This window comes from Symphalangus syndactylus, chromosome 3 (assembly GCF_028878055.3).
Source record: "Symphalangus syndactylus isolate Jambi chromosome 3, NHGRI_mSymSyn1-v2.1_pri, whole genome shotgun sequence".
Classification (NCBI taxonomy): Eukaryota; Metazoa; Chordata; class Mammalia; order Primates; family Hylobatidae; genus Symphalangus; species Symphalangus syndactylus.
Window position 1 is genome coordinate 68413995 of NC_072425.2, and position 21498 is coordinate 68435492.

The 21498-nt window shown below is 40.2% G+C and overlaps 1 protein-coding gene across 3 annotated transcripts in view; it reads right to left on the reverse strand.

The window, feature by feature from the left end:
- The window catches only part of PCSK5 (proprotein convertase subtilisin/kexin type 5), a 471035-nt gene that overhangs the window by 362755 nt on the left and 86782 nt on the right, over window positions 1-21498 (reverse strand). For all 3 annotated transcript variants that reach the window (XM_055272213.1, XM_055272212.1, XM_055272214.1), the window contains exon 3: window positions 6402-6515. In XM_055272213.1, coding sequence (XP_055128188.1) covers window positions 6402-6515 — 114 coding nt within the window. The remainder of the gene's footprint in view (window positions 1-6401; window positions 6516-21498) is intronic.

The window sequence follows — 21498 nt, forward strand, 5'->3', positions numbered from 1 at the left end:
TCAAATAGAAACACTTCTGAGTCCTTCTGTGAGGCAGAAAAAAAATTGTGTGTGTGTGTGTGTGTGTGTGTGTGTGTGTATTTAAAGTTATTTACTACGGGATTCTCCAAAATCATTATTGGCTAACAGTTAAACTTGAAATACCGTAAATGCGACATCAATTTCCTTAAGCAATGAAATATTTACATAACTAAAGGAATAAAAGATCTTTTCTATTAAACTCACATTTTCAGCCAAGTATCATTTCTAAGTTGTCATCTTGGGACTATGCAATAGATCAACTGTTGAATTCCATGTATGAATGTGTATTTTATGTTGACTTCAAAAACATACATCTATTGTAAATTGAATAAGTCCTCCTACAAAGAGAGGCCTCCCACCACAAGGGAGAAACCCCTCAATGTATTTTGAATTCAGCGCAAGTGATGACTCTGTAAAGGATGAAGAGATGCTACTAAAATAGAGATCACAAGGGACTTCAATTATATAGATGATACTCCATTCCTTAGTTTGGGGGTGGATGGACAGCCATTTCAATAATTTATTTATTTATGATTTTAGAGATGGGGGTCTTGCTCTGTCTCCCAGATCAGAGCATAATGGTGCAATCATAGCTCACTGCAGCCTCGACCTCCTAGACTCAAGTGATCCTCCTGCCTCAGCCTCCCAAGTAGCAGGAACAGGAACTACAGGTATATGCCACCAAGCCTAGCTAATTTTTTTTTTATTTTACTTTTTTTTAGACAGAGGGGATCTCACTATGTTGCCTAGGCTGTCTTGAACATTCTAAACATTTTATAATTTTAAAAATATTTAACTCCCTAAACTTTCTCAATTGGTAGTCCCAGATTCTTGAGGAAGAGTCTTACTTCACCTCTCTGTCTCTAGAGTCAAACTGAGTTTTCTTTAGTCGTGAAAAAATGGCCCACTGTATCAGCTGGGTACCTTAAAACCAATTCTATTACACTGAGCTCCCAAAGACGTGGCCAAATCCTCATGACCTTTCCTATCAGATATCCTCTGTCTCTGGAGCAGCTTGAAAGAATATATAAGCCAAGGGTATTTTTAATCAGTGAAGGTAAAGTGAAAATATCTTCTCATATTAAAGCTGCCAGCTTTCCAAATAGAAAATAGTGTAAGAGGAAGGTATAAGATCAAGAAAAAGTTAAATTGACCAAGTGCGCTTTAAAATGCGCCATAAGTTTAAAAGCCTTTCTTTCCCTATCTGATAACTGGGGAGGCTGTGCTCACATAACCTTGGGTTTAAATACGGTAGGGAAGTAGTGTCTCAAAGGGGTTTTGAGACCCCAGCATCAGCATCAACTGGAAACTTGCTAGAAATACAAATTCCCAGATTCTGTGCCAGGGGTGGGAGGGTAGGCAAAAATCTGGTTTTAAGAAGACCTCCAGGTGATTCTAATGCCTGTCCTTTATGAAGCATGACGTAGAATTACGTTACAAGTAAATGACTGAGTTTGAACACCCGGGTCAGTCCCTGGTAAATGGTGTGACTTTGGGCAGGTGACTTAACTTTTCTTTGCTTTCATTTCCTCATCTATAAAATGAAGATAATAACTGTAGTTATTAACTCACTGGAACACTGGAGATAAGATAATACACATGAAAGTGTGGCAAAATGCTTGACACACACTAAGCGTTCTCTACTATGGAAATGACACAGGTTTGCTTTTATTACAGAGTTTGCTCATCCATTTATTCAATCAAAATTTACTGAGCATTTACCACATACTACACGTTAGTTCTGATGAAATCCCACTGCCTTAGCCCCACTCCACATCAAAACCTAAAGGAAGGCCCAAGCTTGGATTTGTTTAACAGTTCTGCAGGAGCTTCTAATGGAAGAAACAAATCTGCAAGCAAAAATTACAGGCCAATGTCCAGGGAGCAGAGGCTAGATACATGCACATAATCCCAGAGAAACTTTTAGCAGGGAGTTGCTTGCACAGCAAGTTTTCTTTGATGCTTACATATTCCTCCCCTGCTTTATTAATCTTAGGATCACAAATCATGCTTTTCTAAACTCTCAGCGCTTAGCACCATGTCTAGCAAATAACAGATGCAGGAGAAGCTTGTCAATGGAACAAGAAGTGAACTGAATTTCTAGGATTAACCCTCCAACTCCTAGAAATCTCAACACAGTATGTCAGGACACAGCAGTAATTATACAGCTATCATCTCCATAACAAACTCTCATAAATGCACTCTTCCCTGAATATATTGCCCAAACCTCAAGGCTAGACATAATGATTTTGCACACCAGTTTCCAAGGGGAGGAGCGACATGGGAAAAGCTTTTAAATTAATTAAAAGAGACACTCAGGCACACTTCATGCCATTCTTTAATCTCCATTCTCCTGTGATAAATATTGAATGACAGAAATGGGCCCAGGCTAACGAGCTGGAGGCAGGACCCTACGGAGGTCAGAAACACTGCAGCAGCTCCAGGGCTCAGGAAAAGGAAGAAGGGTATCAGCACCTTGCCTGGGCTGTGTCAGTGATGTGCTGCCAAACAATACTCCAAAGAATGCCCACTGGACGTGGGATCTCACCTTTCTTTGACTCATTTAAACAAAAGGTAAAAAGGAACTACCATGTACTGCAATTAAGAAGCCAGAGAATAATAACAATTATGATTGACTGCGGGTTTTCTGGTGTCAGGCACTGTGTTAAAGGCTTCTCGTTAAAAATTTCATTTAATTGTGGTAGCCGGCCTCCAAGATGGCTCCCAACACCCCTTACCTCCTAGTACGCCACCCACACATATTCCCTGTTACACTGAATCAGCGTTGACTCATGTGACCAATAGAAAACTACAGAAATAAGGGTCTGTGACTTCTGAGGTTAGATGTCATAAAAGACATCACCACTTCCAACACGATCTCTTGGATCACCTGCTTGGGAAGCCAGCACCACGTCAAGTGGACACTCACACAGCCCTGTGGTGAGGCCCACATAGAGAGGAACCCATGTGCCAGCCTTGTGACTGGGCCACCTTGAAGTCTATCTTCCCACTCTAACCAAGCCTTTGAGTCTTCCAGCTAAAGCCCCAGACATCGCAGAACAGAGGAAAGCCATCATCCCTGGGCCCCGTCTGAATTCCTGACCCTCAGAATCTATGAGATAATTGTTTTGTTTTTGACAGGAGGTCTCATTCTGTCACCCAGGCTGGAGTGCAGTGGCACAATCATGGCTCACTGCAACCTCTGCCTCCCAGGCTCAAGCCATCTTCCCACCTCAGCCTCCCAAGTAGCTGGGACCACAGGAGCATGCCACCTCGCCCAGCTAATTTTTTGTATTTTTGGTACAGATGGGGCTTCCTCGTGTTGCCCAGGCTGGGAGATAATTGTTTTAAAAACTAAGTTTTGTTATGCAGCAAAACACCACTCATACATAAGAGCTAGACAGTTTTATGTTACAGTTGAGGAGAGTCTGACTGATTTAATCATGGAGATTCTAAGTGAAGCAATGGGGATGGGCATCCAGATCTGCAGATCTGAGAGTCCTGCCTCTCGTTCTGTCCTAACAGAGAAGCATAAGGTATGGAACCTGTTTCCCATCCATTTTATTAAGGGAAAGTAATCATTTAACAGGAATCTGTGAAGTACTTTGGTTGTCCTCAAGATACTTTATTTATCCTACAGGGGACCCACCATTCTGCCATGTGGTTCAGTGATTTCTCTCTGGATAGATTAGAGGCTTCCTCACGGCACCGTAAACAGCAGAAGGGTGGAGACAGGATGTTGTGCTAATCCCATGGACTCTGCATCAACCTGCCTGTATTGGCATCTCTACCACTTTCAGGCTTGGTGATCCTAGGTAAGTTAACTAAATTTCACAAGCCTCACAGATTTCTCATTTTAAAACCAGGCCAATTTTAACACATGCATTTGTTCCAGCTCCATTAGAAAAATATTCATGGCCAGGCACAGTGGTTCACACATGTAATCCCAACACTTTGGGAGGCCAAGTGGGAGGATCATTTGAGCCCAGGAGTTCAAGACCAGCCCGAGCAATACAGTGAGACCTTTTTTCTACAAAAAGTTTAAAAATTAGCCAAGCATGGTGGCATGCATCTGTGGTCCCAGCTATTTAGGAGGCTCAGGTGGGAGGATCACTTGAGCCCAGGAGGTCGCGACCAGCCTGGGCAACATGGTGAAACCCCTCTTCTACAAAAACTACAAAAATTAACCAAGCATGGTGGTGCGCACCTACAGTCTCAGCTATTCGGGAGGCAGAGATGGGAGGATTGCTTGAGCCCAGGAGGTCAAGGCTGCAGTGAGCCGAGAACACGTCACTGTACTCCAGCCTGACACAGTGAGACTCTGTCAAAAAAAAAAAAAAAAGAAAAAAGAAAAACCTCATAAAGTACTTAGCACATTGCCTGGCACATAGTAAGTGCTCAATAAATGTTATGTATTTATAATATTATCATCAAATATGTGCTGAAAAACACCCAGTATGTTAAATGGCCAATCAAAAGCTCTTCTCTCAGTCTTTCCTCATGTTGGAAAGACATGAAATAATAGTGGTTCTTCAGAGTGACAAGATCTCACTATGCAGGCACTGAAACATTCAGCCACCAGGCTAGCCAAGGGGCTAAAGCCCTGGTCATGGCGCCTGCTAGAGTCCAGTCTGCCCTGCTGGGGTGATGAAAGGATCAGGGAAAGCTGCCAGATAGTTCTACTGTCGAATGGATCATGCATAGACAGCGATTTGGCTCTTTCCTACGAGAACAAGCAAAGAGGGTCTCTCTCACCCTGGTCTTATAAACAGGGGTGTAGAGGCAGCTTTGCTTCCTCCTATCTCTTAATCCCATTACATTCTTATCATTTTGTCAGTGCAGACAAGGCTCCTTAGCTCCTGCCAGTGCTCGCTCCAATGCCTTCCCTTGGGGTTTACTCTTTGCGGCTACTGGGGCTAAGGATGCTTAGATCCACCTTCCCTTGAACTTAGCTTTATGATTCCTTTTTCCCCCTTAAACAAGAGGAAAATTTCTGTGTAAAATTCTGTTTGGGGTCCAAAATATTTCCATAACCTTTCATTTCTGGGTAACAATAAGAAAAGGGAAATTAAGAGAAATACCAGCCACATTCACCCATCTCAAAATAAGCAAAAATTCCTAGCCTTACAAGGTGCTGGGTTAGGTTTCTGGGGAGATATAAAAAGGGATCAAGATGCAGAGCTTGCCCTCAAGAGACTCCCCCAAGTCCAACGGGGAAGGTTAAAAAACAATATGAATAACTACAGTGTAAAGTGCCATGATGGATGCCATGAGCAGCAGGGAGAGGGTCCAAGAGACCAGAGGAGGGAAAATGACAAAAGATAGGAACACAGGAAAGGCCTTCCAGAGCAGTCAGCCTCAGGTGTGGGCTCTAAGGACAGGGGATCCTGACCCAAAGAGGTGGGGAAGGGCAGGGAACGTATTCCAGGCAGAAGGAATGGGAGGCAGGGAGCCAGGAAAGCATGAGACAGCTATAGGAATGCTATGGATTCATGTTCTTCTTTCAGTTTGGAGACATTTTGTAAAGAATAAGGAACAGGAATATAAAAACTAAAGTAGTATAGTGAATAATATACTGGCAAAATTTAGCAATAAAAACTTTCAAGAAAGAAGAAAGTAAAGGGTGATTTACACATTATAGAGCACATTGGTGACATGTGGATTTCATGAGTAAGAGTAAGTAACATATTCAAATTCATTTCTCAGTGATCATGAACCTAAAATCCCTAAGAGATCAGAGATGTATGCTTTCAAAGGAGGCCATGCCAAGTGAACTGGTGGATTACTCTTCCCAACATGTTAAGTAAGTTTCCTTCACTGAAAAATATTTTGCTTGAACCATGAACTACCAAATCGAACACTTTCCAATGATTTCTTTTCCTGGTCTACTTTTACAAAATATTACCTAAAGTGAGAGGGCACACATTAGATGACATAATTTTGGGGTCTGTTACTTACCAACAGAGTCATTTCAATGATGTTCAAGAACCAGTGTGCATTAGCTAGACTAGTTTCAAGGTACAGTAAATGTGTATCAGAGGTGAACATGATTATTGATAGGTCTAAGGGTATGTGCACCTTTGCGTATTTTTCTATCCTCTGGCCCAAAATTAGAAAGCTACTGCACAAAGTAAGCTCTCAAACAGAATTTCTGTGAATCGGAACTCCCTTCTTTTTCTCCTTATTTTAACCAACAAGCCAAGTTAGAAAGAAAATCCAGACAGCATCATAGGCCATTAACCAATCTCAAATGGTGGGTATTAAAATAGGAAATAATCCCTGGTCAGTATTTCTGCATCCTCCCAAGACCAACAGATTCTCTGCATACAACACAAAACTGGATGACATGGCCCTAGGCCAGGCTTCCTTAGCAAGCTTACCATATACCACATGCTGGGCCACTTGGGATCATTGAAATAGGTAGACTGGGCACGACTGAAGTCATAATCCCTCTTTGTCCGCTTTTTTACCACTTGCTGTTGGATCCATTCCACCTGCCAAGAAGGACGTTTGGTGAGTATTCACGTTCCATCAGGGTTATCACAACATAAATGACAATCTGAGGCATTTGCCATCGTAAGTCAATGCTATTTAAGTCACAATTTTCATAAAATCTCTGAGTCTAAGTGCTCAGAGATTCCTTAGAAACCCAGTGGATTTTTTGTTTGTTTAATGCAAGCAGGTGTTTTAGTTTTTTCTATACAGAGTATTCATACCTCTCAACAACAAGCTAACTTTTAGCTTTCTCAGAAATCCTATTTTACTTCCAATTTATTACAAATTGGTAATGTTAATTTTTAAGGTAATTTTTCATCCTTACTTTATACTAAGGGCTAGCCAACTTTTTCTATAAAGGTCCACATAATACATATTTTAGGCTTTGCAGGTCACGTGGTCTCTGATGCAATCATTCATTTTGCCATTGCAGCACTGTAGATGAAATATAAATGAATGGGTGTGAATGTGTTCCAATAAAACTTTATATACAAAACCAGGCTGGATTTTGTTCCACATGCCACAGTTTATAATTCCTGACTTACTGACTTAGAGTATGCATCAATTTTTAAAAACATTCTGGGATCAAAATGCTCCAGGGTCATTTTTTTTTTTTTTTTAAATGGCTTTCTACAACACCGTGTGGTGGAAAAGCACTATTTGGAGAATCAGAACAACCAAATCCCTAGTCCTATCTCTGGCACAAAATTGGAGAAGCCACTCAATTTCCTAAGCCATAAGCTCCCTGCCAGCTGTAAAATTCAAACATGCTCTATTAGAGAAATGTCTTAATATTTAGTTATAAGCTTGTTTAAACAAAATAACCAGAAACCTTGAGTCTAATGCAGAATTTATAACCTAGTGGTAGGGGTGTGTATGGGAACACTTTCTCTAAAACAGATCATCCTTATGGCAACACAAAAATAAGCACGTTCCAGTTTTAGCGGGATGTCTCAAATGCAGAATCAGCCCTGGTGGCATTCTTCAATTTGTGCCTAAATGCTCCTTTGTTTGATTTCTTCTGGTGATAGCTCATTTAGTCACAATGCTCTGGAATGTTTTGTTCCACCATTTATCCCTCCTCTCTACAAAGGAATTAAAGAATGAGTGGGGAGGAAGGGAGCTTTGTGGTCCACTGCTGTAATTCCATATCCAGCCATTCAGTGAACATTTTAAGACCTCTCTCACCTACTCAATTGAAAGATTACTGGAGAAGGGATCCTAAGGCATCCTTCTCAGTCAAAGTGGAACAGCAAGGATGGGTTTGCACGTACATTTTCTATTTCTAGGAAACAATTTAACCTCTTCATTTCAAAAAATCTAAGGAATCAGGTTCATTCACTCATTTATTCATTCAACAAACAAGTGCTAGGTACTGTGTTAGAAATACAAAGATGAGTAAGAGATTGGTTTTACCTTTGAAGGACTTACACTTTACCAAGGAAATGTAACAAGTATTCCACAATTCCCCACTTCATAAAAATATCTTTACCTCCATGAATGACATCTGACACAGGCCCTATCACTGTATTACTTAGACTGTTTATGATGATTTTGACTATGCAACTTGTAATCCTTATATTACTGTCTATAAGTATTATCCTAATAAAGTTAACTAGTTCATATTTGCATGCTTGGTAAAAGAAGGCTGCTTAGACAACTCTTTTCAAAACTAATCCTACATTGGCAGTGGCCTTTCCTAATGAAGCATTCATAAATTCCACACTGCCAACCTATATGTGTGCATAAACCAGAAAGTATCATGTCTTCCCCAGTGTGTACTCATTAAAGAGACTCCTAGAGATCAGGACAGTCTATCCTGGGGTGGGAGTGGATAACTGTTCCTTAGAAGGACACTATAAATATTCATTTCTCCCTATGTACACATTCAAATAGACAAATGAAATAAGTATGTGAGAAAACCAAGTGACAGCCATTTTCCTAGATGAACTATAGGTACTAAAATAGAACAAAATATCTTACCCAACAGCAACCCTTCTATAATTTTACCAAACAAAAATGCTTAGTTACAGGACTTAGTAGCTAGAAGGTGACACAGCAGCTTGGCATCTAGATTTGACTACAAGTCATTCTGTCTGATCACAGGGCTGCAATACTCAAGAAAAGTTCAGTGGGTTTTTTTCTAGTGTCAAATACCATGTATTTTGCCTTGGTGCCTTACGAGTATGTGTATACAGCCCTGTATTTTTTGGAAAGTGGGAAAAGCACCTCTTGGATCGGAAGGTTTCTATGACTGGAAAGACCATATTTATATTTTTAAGCTATTATCCATATGTCTATCCTTGAGCTCTTTAAGGAAAAAGCCAGAGGTAATGCATTATACAGATTTTATTTCTTGCCAAGAAGCCTCATGCAAAGAAAAGACACTTAAAAATTCATTTTCATAAAACTATGGTCAGCATAAGAGAAGGGAATTATTGTGTGCTTTGCCTCACTGGCTTAACTTTTGAAAGTTCTATTTCCAATACATTAAGGAACTATGGTTAATACAGGGTGTAAAAGCTACAGGATCTTTGAAATCATCAGTCTATCCTTCGTTAATTTAAACACACATGGGCTACATGATTTCAGGGACACTCCCTCCCTCTACTCACAGTACTCTCTCCCTTTGGACCTTGGTCCAAGTAAACATTGTGCATTTGCTGCTTAAGAACCTTTGTCTAAAGATGTCCTCCTTTATAAGATCCAAAACACATTAATTGACAGTTATGGGAAGCCTGCCCTCATCATCTCAGCTGAACTTGTATCTCATTATTTTGGAATTTACCAGCTTTCTGATACTACACATGGGGAAAGCAACAGGAGGAAAAAAAATGTGATCATACGAATATAAATTATGTAAGTTATTACATAAATATAAATGGGAAACGAATTATGCTGTTGCTTTAAAAATGCATCCTGCAGTGATAGGGAATCAGCCCTTTAGATATTAAAAAGTATTATGCTAATAATTAAAACACATACTAGTAGCAAATGTCTACAGATATATCAATGTAATAGCATAGAAAGTCAAGAAATTGACCCAAAACACGTAAGAATACAGTATATGATAATGGTATTATTCTAAATCAGTAGGGAAAAAAATTACTTCATAAATGCTTTGGAACACGTTGGTTGGAACAATAACCAACTGGAAAAAAAAATAAAGCTGAAGCCATTTCTCATGTCTTAGCGTCAGAATGAATGAATCAAATATTTAAATGTAACGGTACTTTAAGAAATATAAGAGATGTTTAACACTAATCTCAGAGTGCAAGATTGTATCTAAGTATAATACAAACCAAAAAGATGACTTAGAAACATTGACTAATTTAACTACATAGAAATAATGTGAACGACATGGCCAAAAAAAAAAAAGAACCAAAGGGAAGGCAAAGGATAAACTGGGCAAAAGTGTATAGCTCTTACCATGAACAAAAGTCTATCTCCCTAATATAGAGAGAGTTTCAACAATTAATAAGAGAACAATTCAACAGGAAAAGCAGCAAAAGATAGGGGTAGAGAAACCTCTGGAAAGGTAAATCAGGTTCTTAAACATATAAAATACACTTAGCCTCATGCATATTAAGACAAAAGCAAATAAAACCAAACTGAGATACCACTTTTCACCTTTCAGATACAAACAGTCTAAAGGTTGATAACATACTGTTAGTGGGGGCATGGGAAAAGGTTCATTCTCACATAATGGTGAGGGGAATGGAAACGTGTACAACTCTATGGAGGATAATTAAACAATTCCTTTAAAAAGGACGAAAGAAGTAATTCTATTTTGGCCGGGCGTGGTGGCTCACGCTTGTAATCCCAGCACTTTGGGAGGCCGAGGCGGGTGGATCACGAGGTCAGGAGATCAAGACCAGGTGAAACCCCGTCTCTACTAAAAATACAAAAAAATTAGCCAGGCGTGGTGGCGGACGCCTGTAGTCCCAGCTACTCGGAGAGGCTGAGGCAGGAGAATGGCGTGAACCCGGGAGGCGGAGCTTGCAGTGAGCCGAGATTGCGCCACTGCACTCCAGCCTGGGTGACAGAGCGAGACTCCGTCTCAAAAAAAAAAAGAAGTAATTCTATTTTTAGGAGTTTATCCTACCTATGTACACATGTGAATGTGTGAGGTTATTTACTAAAATACTGCCAGTAAGAACTAAAAATTGTAAACAACCTAAATATATATCAATAGAGATTAATATAATAAATGATAGCATGTCTGTATGATGGAGTAAAGTACAATACAACCATAAAAGAGAATGAAATGGTCTTAACGTACTGACAGAGAATCATCTCCATGATACAGTTAAAATGGAAAAAAAAATGTAAGTTACAAATGGTTTTAAGCGATACTATATTTTTGGCATCTCTCTAAAGTGATTATACACAAATAACCTGATAAACTGGTTGCTTTCTAGGCAGAAAACTAGTGACTGGATACAGGGATAAGAGGGAGACCTTCTACTGCATGCTCTTTTAAATCTTGTTACTTTTGATCCATGGGAATATGTTACTTATACACACTATCATACAATCAAAAAACAATTTCAAATATGACTGAGGCTGGACCCAGTGGCTCACACCTATAATCTCAGCACTTTGGGAGGCCGAGGCAGGAGGATGGTTTATGCCCAGGAGTTCAAGACCAGCCTGGACAACATAGCAAGACTCCCATCTTTACAAAAAAAAGAATATTTTAAAAAGTAGCCAGGTGTGGGGACATGAGCCTGTAGTCCCAGCTACTTAGGAAGCTGAGGTGGGAGGATCACTTGAACCCAGGAGTTTGAGGCTGCAGTGAGCCATGATCAAGCCACTGTCCTCCTGCCTGGGTGGGGGAGTGAGATCCTGTTGCTTAAAAAAAGACTACATGTCTAAATCACAACATATTTCTTTAAAAAGCAGTTAATGAGAAAAAATGATACATAAAAAGTGCCTTAGATGATTTTATATTATATTCCAACAAAACTTAAATATTAAGAAAAGTTGGATAAAGTAAGAAAAAGGAGTTGAATTTGGAAAGAGCTTGGTTATTATCTTAGATTAGCTACCAGTCACCTATGTGATCTTGCAAAAATCTTTGTGGGCCTCTTTCATCTGTAAAATGAGGGAAGGCATACTAAATGTGCCCTCTACTCTCTTTATTCCAGCTTTGAAATTTTATCTAGAGGGTCTAATTCTCTGGTTTGACTAGGAATAAACATTTTGTTAAAAACAACAGACAGGAGAGGTCGATGTTCTAGTTGATCATGATCTTAAGTCATTCTGCGAAGATATGAGATTAATATTCATAAAGGGGTGTAGTAAATCATATGTTACTCTATGATTTGAATGAAACAGTTGCCAGTAAATAAAATAGGTGGTATTCCATATTTTGTGTCTTTTTTGAACTAACTAGCTTTGACCAATTTAGGGAAAAGAACATAAAAATACTTCCCCTCTATTTTCTTCTCTGACTTTGAAAACAAAATAGAGCGCCTTGGGTTTTGTTTTTGTTTTTAAGTATGAGTTAGGTGGATAATGGACATACATGTTTTTGCTATGGAAAGCAAGGGCTTAAGAAAACGTTTCAGTACTGACAGGCGGCTCCAAGAAGTTCTAAAGTCCAAAGGCAACAGATCCTAGAAATTTTCTAAAAACTCTGATCAAAACATCAAAGCTAACCAGTGAGAAAAAAAAAAATCAGAGAATTTAGTAAAAGTATTTGTTAGACAAGGATTTTCCATACTTTACATTGTGTTCCATCTAGCAACTTATCATTAATGAGTTTTTAAATATTGGCATTGTTATTTTGTCACCTTTTTAAAGGAACAAATTATCAAGATTGTTTAAATTCTGTTTATTTCATATAGCTACTTGTGAACCAAATAAAGCCTTACTTTTGATGTGATGGAGAATTTTTACTTGATTTGCTTGAAACAGGCATTTTGAATCTTATTTGATGACTGCAAACATCAGATGCTTCCATCAGAGAAACATCTGGTCATGAATGTGAAGAATCATATAATTTTTGAAAGGTCATTCAGAGGGAAGTTGTGAAACAAACACTGCATGTACATTCAGAACAGTGTTACCAAAGAACATATAGGCCAAACTGAAAAACTTGACTCTGCTGTAAAATTTTATATTTAGTTGGCTTTCTCTAAGGAAGCCAAAATTTTAGAAATGTATGTTATCAATTTAATCTTGCTATATTTTGTTTATAGAAAAACTCATAGTGTTACTGTTCTCATTACATTACTCACTTTCAAAGAATTAACATCGTATTTCTCCCCTTAAGCTATTCCCCTATTATGTACCTACTTCTAAAAATTTGATTTTCCAATTTGTTGCTTGTTTCTTTTCCCCACTTTTGATAAGATGAAATGTGAATGTGAAAGAGAAATGGTTATATCCAATCAAAGCAGTAAAATGTGCTTTCCACCCTCAAGACCCTTTCATTTATTTTTGTTCACGCTAAAAATATTTATTGAGTAGGTCCTATGTGGGAGGCACTCTCCAGATAAACTACAGAATGGCATGAACAAAACAGCCAACTGACTTTCATAGTTATTGATGAAAAAGTTAAATGATGCAAAAAGTAAATAATATAAGGAGGTAGAAAGTGATTATGGAGGAAGGGGCTATTTCAAGTAAGGTGGTCAAGAAAGGCCTCTGAAAGATGCGATATTTTAATAGAATTTTGAATAATGAGAAACCATCTGTGCAGATTTCTCAAAGAAGATATTACGGGCACTGTGACCAGCTAATGAAAAAGCCGTCTAGAACTGTGTACCTTTGTATTTTTGTTTACAGTTCATCCATGAACTACAGATGCCTATTGCAATCCCTCAGGCCTACCAGTATTGCATTCACCCTCCAGTGGACAGACAAAGAAAGAAGCTCACTCCAATCATGGAAGCAGAACCCCACCCATCTGGTCAACTAACTGTGGGCTCCTGATTACCTGGAATATAATCTAGAAAGGGGATACAGGGTCCAGCTGAACTTGTCCCCACAACTCCACCAACTTCTCGGCTGATAGTGATAAACTCAGCTGAAAGAGGGATCAAGCAAGGCCCTCGAAAGCATGAGGCCCTAGGCAAAAACCCTCTTGCCCAGATCTGGAGGTAGTACCCTTGTGATGCTAGCCAGTATGAACTGGTTTTTTTTTTTAGAGGGCTTTGATGAACATCTGTCTTTTCAATTAAATTATGGAGTAAAAATCACAGATTCAATCAATGCTGCCATCTAAACAGCAGAGAAATTATAAAATAATCTCTATGATAAAAAGTGTCCCAGGGCAGACGCGATAATCCTAGCACTTTGGGAGGCTAAGGTGGGCTGATCACCTGAGGATTGGAGTTCGAGACCAGTCTGACCAACATGGAAAAACCCCGTCTCTACTAAAAATACAAAATTAGCTGGGCAATCCCAGCTACTTGGGAGGCTGAGGTAGAGGAATCGCTTGAACTCGGGAGGTGGAGGTTGTGGTGAGCCGAGATTGTGCCATTGCACTCCAGCCTGGGCAACAAGAGCAAAATTCCATCTCAGAAAAAAAAAAAAAAAAAGGGAAACATTCAAACAAAGCCTAAAATTCAACTTAGTGCACCATCAGATGTATGTAGATCATTGTACTAGGAATCAGAAGATACAGTGACTTAATCCTTTGATTTTTGGATATTAACACCTCTGAAACTCTATGAAAAAAGAAATAATATCAGTTGTTGGATGAATCTTGCTAAACAATTTAACATTAAATTAGGTTTTAGAAGAACAAAGTAATTCTTTCTGGAGCTATTAAAATATCTAAAAACATCCTGTGTGTGATCTTTACACCTACCACAGCAGCATGATTCCCTCTCTGCCCAGAGCTAGGCTAGACTGCCACAGATGGGCAGTGTAGAACAAAGTGGGAAAACATACGACTCAAGTTCTTGGTGGAGGACTATACCAATAACTAGTCTGGCCACCTGGGCAAATCACATAACTTCTTGGTATTCTATACTCTCATTTGTAAAATGGAATTACCTGTATTGTTAAGAGGGTTACATTTGGGTGGAGCCAAGATGGCCGAATAGGAACAGCTCCGGTCTCCAGCTCCCAGCCCCAGCGACACAGAAGACGGGTGATTTCTGCATTTCTGCTTGAGGTACCGCTTTCATCTCACTAGGGAGTGCCTAACAGTGGGTTCAGGACAGTCGGTGAAGCGCACTGTGCGTCAGCCGAAGCAGGGCGAGGCATTGCCTCACTCAGGAAGCGCAAGGGGTCAGGGAGTTCCCTTTCCTAGTCAAAGAAAGGGGAAAGAGAGGGCACCTGGAATATCGGGTCAGTCCCGTCCTAATACTGCGCTTTTCCAATGGGCCTGGAAAACGGCACACTAGGAGATTGTGTCCCGCACCTGGCTCGGAGGGTCCTATGCCCACAGAGTCTCACTGATTGCTAGCACAGCAGTCTGAGATCACGCTGCAAGGCGGCAACGAGGCTGGGGGAGGGGCGCCCGCCATTGCCCAGGCTTGCTTAGGTAAACAAAGCAGCCAGGAAGCTCGAACTGGGTGGAGCCCACCACAGCTCAAGGAGGCCTGCCTGCCTCTGTAGGCTCCACCTCTGGGGGCAGGGCACAGACAACCAAAAACTCAGCGAGAACCTCCACAGCCTTAAATGTCCCTGTCTGACTGACAGCTTTGAAGAGAGTAGTGGTTCTCCCAGCACGCAGCTGGAGATCTGAGAACGGACAGACTGCCTCCTAAAGTGGGTCCCTCACCCCTGAGCAGCCTAACTGGGAGGCACCCCCCCGGTAGGGACAGACTGACACCTCATTCAACCAGGTACTCCTCTGAGACAAAACTTTCAGAGGAACTATCAGACAGCTGAATTTGTGGTCTCACGAAAATCCGCTGTTCTGCAGCCACCGCTGCTGACACCCAGCCAAACAGGGTCTGGAGTGGACCTCTAGTAAACTCCAACAGACCTGCAGCTGAGGCTCTTGTCTGGTAGAAGGAAAATTAACAAACAGAAAGGACATCCACACCAAAAACCCATCTGTACATCACCATCATCGAAGACAAAAAGTAGACAAAACCACAAAGATGGGGAAAAAACAGACCAAAAAAACTGGAAACTCTAAAAAACAGAGCACCTCTCCTCCTCCAAAGGAATGCAGTTCCTCACCAGCAACAGAACAAAGCTGGATGGAGGATGACTTTGATGAGTTGAGAGAAGAAGGCTTCAGACGATCAAACTACTCTGAGCTACGAGAGGAAATTCAAAACAATAGCAAAGAAGTTAAAAACTTTGAAAAAAAATTAGAAGAATGGATAACTAGAATAACCAATGGAGAGAAGGGCTTAAAGGAGATGATGGAGCTGAAAGCCAAGTTTCGAGAACTACACGAAGAATGCAGAAGCCTCAGTAGCAGATGCGATCAACTGGAAGAAAGGGTATCGCTGATAGAAGATGAAATGAATGAAATGAAGAGAGAAGGGAAGTTTAGAGAAAAAAGAATAAAAAGAAATGAACAAAGCCTCCAAGAAATTTGGGACTATGTGAAGAGACCAAACCTACGTCTGATTGGTGTACCTGAAAATGATGGGGAGAATGGAACCAAGTTGGAAAACACTCTGCAAGATATTATCCAGGAGAACTTCCCCAATCTAGCAAGGCAGGCCAGCATTCAGATTCAGGAAATACAGAGAACGCCACAAAGATACTCCTCGAGAAGGGCAACTCCAAGACACATAATTGTCAGATTCACCAAAGTTGAAATGAAGGAAAAAATGTTAAGGGCAGCCAGAGAGAAAGGTCGGGTTACCCACAAAGGGAAGCCCATCAGACTAACAGCTGATCTCTCAGCAGAAACTCTACAAGCCAGAAGAGAGTGGGGGCCGATATTCAACATTCTTAAAGAAAAGAATTTTCAACCCAGAATTTCCTATCCCGCCAAACTAAGCTTCATAAGTGAAGGAGAAATAAAATACTTTACAGACAAGCAAACGCTGAGTGATTTTGTCACCACCAGGCCTGCCCTAAAAGAGCTCCTGAAGGAAGCACCAAACATGGAAAGGAACAACCGGTACCAGCCCCTGCAAAAACATGCCAAATTGTAAAGACCATCGAGGCTAGGAAGAAACTATAGCAACTAACGAGCAAAATAACCAACTAACATCATAATGACAGGATCAGATTCACACATAACAATATTCACGTTAAATGTAAATGGGCTAAATGCTCCAATCAAAAGACACAGACTGGCAAACTGGATAAGGAGTCAGGACTCATCAGTGTGCTGTATTCAGGAAACCCATCTCACGTGCAGAGACACACATAGACTCAAAATAAAGGGATGGAGGAAGATCTATCAAGCAACTGGAAAACAAAAAAAGGCAGGGGTTGCAATCCTAGTCTCTGATAAAATAGACTTTAAACCAACAAAGATCAAAAAAGACAAAGAAGGCCATTACATAACGGTAAAGGGATCAATTCAACAAGAAGAGCTAACTATCCTAAATATATATGCACCCAACACAGGAGCACCCAGATTCATAAAGCAAGTCCTCAGTGACCTACAAAGGGACTTAAACTCCCACACAATAATAATGGGAGATTTTAACACCCCACTGTCAGCATTAGACAGATCAACGAGACAGAATGTTAACAAGGATATCCAGGAATTGAACTCAGCTCTACATAAAGTGGACCTAATAGACATCTACAGAACTCTCCACCCCAAATCAACAGAATATACATTTTTTTCAGCACCACACCACACCTATTCCAAAATTGACCACATAGTTGGAAGTAAAGCTCTTCTCAGCAAATGTAAAAGAACAGAGATTATAACAAACTGTCTCTCAGACCACAGTGCAATCAAACTAGAACTCAGGATTAAGAAACTCAGTCAAAACCACTCAACTACATGGAAACTGAACAACCTGCTCCTGAATGACTATTGGGTACATAATGAAATGAAGGCAGAAATCAAGATGTTCTTTGACACCAATGAGAACAAAGACACAACATACCAGAATCTCTGGGACACGTTCAAAGCAGTGTGTAGAGGGAAATTTATAGCGCTAAATGCCCACAAGAGAAAGCAGGAAAGATCCAAAATTGACACCCTAACATCACAATTAAAAGAACTAGAAAAGCAAGAGCAAACACATTCAAAAGCTAGCAGAAGGCTAGAAATAACTAAAATCAGAGCAGAACTGAAGGAAATAGAGACACAAAAAACCCTTCAAAAAATTAATGAATCCAGGAGCTGGTTTTTTGAAAAGATCAACAAAATTGATGGACCGCTAGCAAGACTAATAAAGAAGAAAAGAGAGAAGAATCAAATAGATGCAATAAAAAACGAAAAAGGGGATATCACCACCGATCCCACAGAAATACAATCTACCATCAGAGAATACTACAAACACCTCTATGCAAATAAACTAGAAAATCTGGAAGAAATGGATAAATTCCTCGACAAATACACCCTCCCAAGACTAAACCAGGAAGAAGTTGAATCTCTGAATAGACCAATAACAGGTTCTGAAATTGTGGCAATAATCAATAGCTTACCAACCAAAAAGAGTCCAGGACCTGATGGATTCACAGCTGAATTCTACCAGAGGTACAAGGAGGAACTGGTACCATTCCTTCTGAAACTATTCCAATCGATAGAAAAAGAGGGAATCCTCCCTAACACATTTTACGAAGCCAGCATCGTCCTGATACCAAAACCTGGCAGACACATAACCAAAAAAGAGAATTTCAGACCAATATCCTTGATGAACATTGATGCAAAAATCCTCAATAAAATACTGGCAAACCGAATCCAGCAGCACATCAAAAAGCTTATCCACCATGATCAAGTGGGCTTCATCCCTGGGATGCAAGGCTGGTTCAACATATGCAAATCAATAAATGTAACCCAGCATATAAACAGAAGCAAAGACAAAAACCACATGATTATCTCAATAGATGCAGAAAAGGCCTTTGACAAAATTCAACAACCCTTCATGCTAAAAACTCTCAATAAATTAGGTATTGATGGGACGTATCTCAAAATAATAAGAGCTATCTACAACAAACCCACAGCCAATATCATACTGAATGGGCAAAAACTGGAAGCATTCCCTCTGAAAACTGGCACAAGACAGGGATGCCCTCTCTCACCGCTCCTATTCAACATAGTGCTGAAAGTTCTGGCCAGAGCAATCAGGCAGGAGAAGGAAATAAAGGGTATTCAATTAGGAAAAGAGGAAGTCAAATTGTCCCTGTTTGCAGATGACATGATTGTATATCTAGAAAACCCCATTGTCTCAGCCCAAAATCTCCTTAAGCTGATTAGCAACTTCAGCAAAGTCTCAGGATACAAAATTAATGTACAAAAATCACAAGCATTCTTGTACACCAATAACAGACAAACAGAGAGCCAAATCATGAGTGAACTCCCATTCACAATTGCTTCAAAGAGAATAAAATACCTAGGAATCCAACTTACAAGGGATGTGAAGGACCTCTTCAAGGAGAACTACAAACCACTGCTCAATGAAATAAAAGAGGATACAAACAAATGGAAGAACACTCCATGCTCATGGGCTGGAAGAATCAATATCGTGAAAATGGCCATACTGCCCAAGGTAATTTATAGATTCAATGCCATCCCCATCAAGCTACCAATGACTTTCTTCACAGAATTGGAAAAAACTACTTTCAAGTTCATATGGAACCAAAAAAGAGCCCGCATCGCCAAGTCAATCCTAAGCCAAAAGAACAAAGCTGGAGGCATCACGCTACCTGACTTTAAACTATACTACAAGGCTACAGTAACCAAAACAGCATGGTACTGGTACCTCAACAGAGACATAGATCAATGGAACAGAACAGAGCCCTCAGAAATGATGCCGCATAGCTACAACTATCTGATCTTTGACAAACCTGACAAAAACAAGAAATGGGGAAAGGATTCCCTATTTAATAAATGGTGCTGGGAAAACTGGCTAGCCATATGTAGAAAGCTGCAACTGGATCCCTTCCTTACACCTTATACAAAAATTAATTCAAGATGGATTAAAGACTTATATGTTAGACCTAAAACCATTAAAATCCTACAAGAAAACCTAGGCAATACCATTCAGGACATAGGCGTGGGCAAGGACTTCATGTCTAAAACACCAAAAGCAATGGCAACAAAAGCCAAAATCGACAAATGGGATCTCATTAAACTAAAGAGCTTCTGCACAGCAAAAGAAACTATCATCAGAGTGAACAGGCAACCTACAGAATGGGAGAAAATTTTTGCAACCTACTCATCTGACAAAGGGCTAATATCCAGAATCTACAATGAACTCAAACAAATTTACAAGAAAAAAACAAACAACCCCATCAAAAAGTGGGCAGAGGACATGAACAGACACTTCTCAAAAGAAGACATTTATGCAGCCAAAAAACACATGAAGAAATGCTCATCATCACTGGCCATCAGAGAAATGCAAATCAAAACCACAGTGAGATACCATCTCACACCAGTTAGAATGGCCATCATTAAAAAATCAGGAAACAACAGGTGCTGGAGAGGATGTGGAGAAATAGGAACACTTTTACACTGTTGGTGGGACTGTAAACTAGTTCAACCATTGTGGAAGTCAGTGTGGCGATTCCTCAGGGATCTAGAACTAGAAATACCATTTGACCCAGCCATCCCATTACTGGGTATATACCCAAAGGACTATAAATCATGCTGCTATAAAGACACATGCACACGTATGTTTATTGCAGCACTATTCACAATAGCAAAGAGTTGGAACCAACCCAAATGTCCAACAACGATAGACTGGATTAAGAAAATGTGGCACATATACACCATGGAATACTATGCAGCCATAAAAAATGATGAGTTCGTGTCCTTTGTAGGGACATGGATGAAACTGGAAAACATCATTCTCAGTAAACTATCACAAGGACAAAAAACCAAACACCGCATGTTCTCACTCATAGGTGGGAATTGAACAATGAGAACTCATGGACACAGGAAGGGGAACATCACGCTCCGGGGACTGTTGTGGGGTGGAGGGAGGGGGGAGGGACAGCATTAGGAGATACACCTAATGCTAAATGACGAGTTAATGGGTGCAGGAAATCAACATGGCACATGGATACATATGTAACAAACCTGCACATTGTGCACATGTACCCTAAAACCCTAAAGTATAATTAAAAAAAAAAAAAAAAAAAAAGAGGGTTACATTTACAATGTGCTTCACAAATGCAAGCTCCCAAATTACTTAGTAACCTGTTTCTACCGCTGGCTTGGGGCAAAAGAAACTAGGTTTTAGTATCCCTAGTACCAAAGGCAATGCTTGCAATAGGCCCTCAAGAAATAGGTGAGGTGAATGGATATTTTTACCTTGTAAATACATTTCTTGGTAGGGATGTCTAAATTTTCTCCTTATTAGAAGAAAAAATAGGAAATTTTAAATAGAAGGGAGTGGAAAAAAAGGAGCCAAAAATTTAGGCTTAATCCTATCAAGTTACAAAATGTTTCGTATTTCAACAACAGATAGATGGTAGCATAAGGATGATTACATTACTAGCAATGAACAACATGTAAAAATATTAATGAAGGATATGATCTTTCTTTATATAATTCTGTTTTTAATGTTTCATTGACCCCTTCTCTGTTTGACACCCACTTGAAACCCACTCTTGGCCGGGCGCGGTGGCTCAAGCCTGTAATCCCAGCACTTTGGGAGGCTGAGGTGGGTGGATCACCTGAGGTCAGAGCTCGAGACCAGCCTGGCCAATGTGGCAAAACCCCATCTCTACTAAAAATATAAAAAATTAGCCGGGCATGGTGGGAGGCGCCTGTAATCCCAGCTACTTGGGAGGATGAGGCAGGAGAATTGCTTGAACCCAGCAGGTGGAGGTTGCAATGAGCTGAGATCACGCCACTGCACTCCTGCCTGGGTCACAGAGCGAGACTCTGTCTTTAAAAAAAGAAAGAAAGAAAGAAAC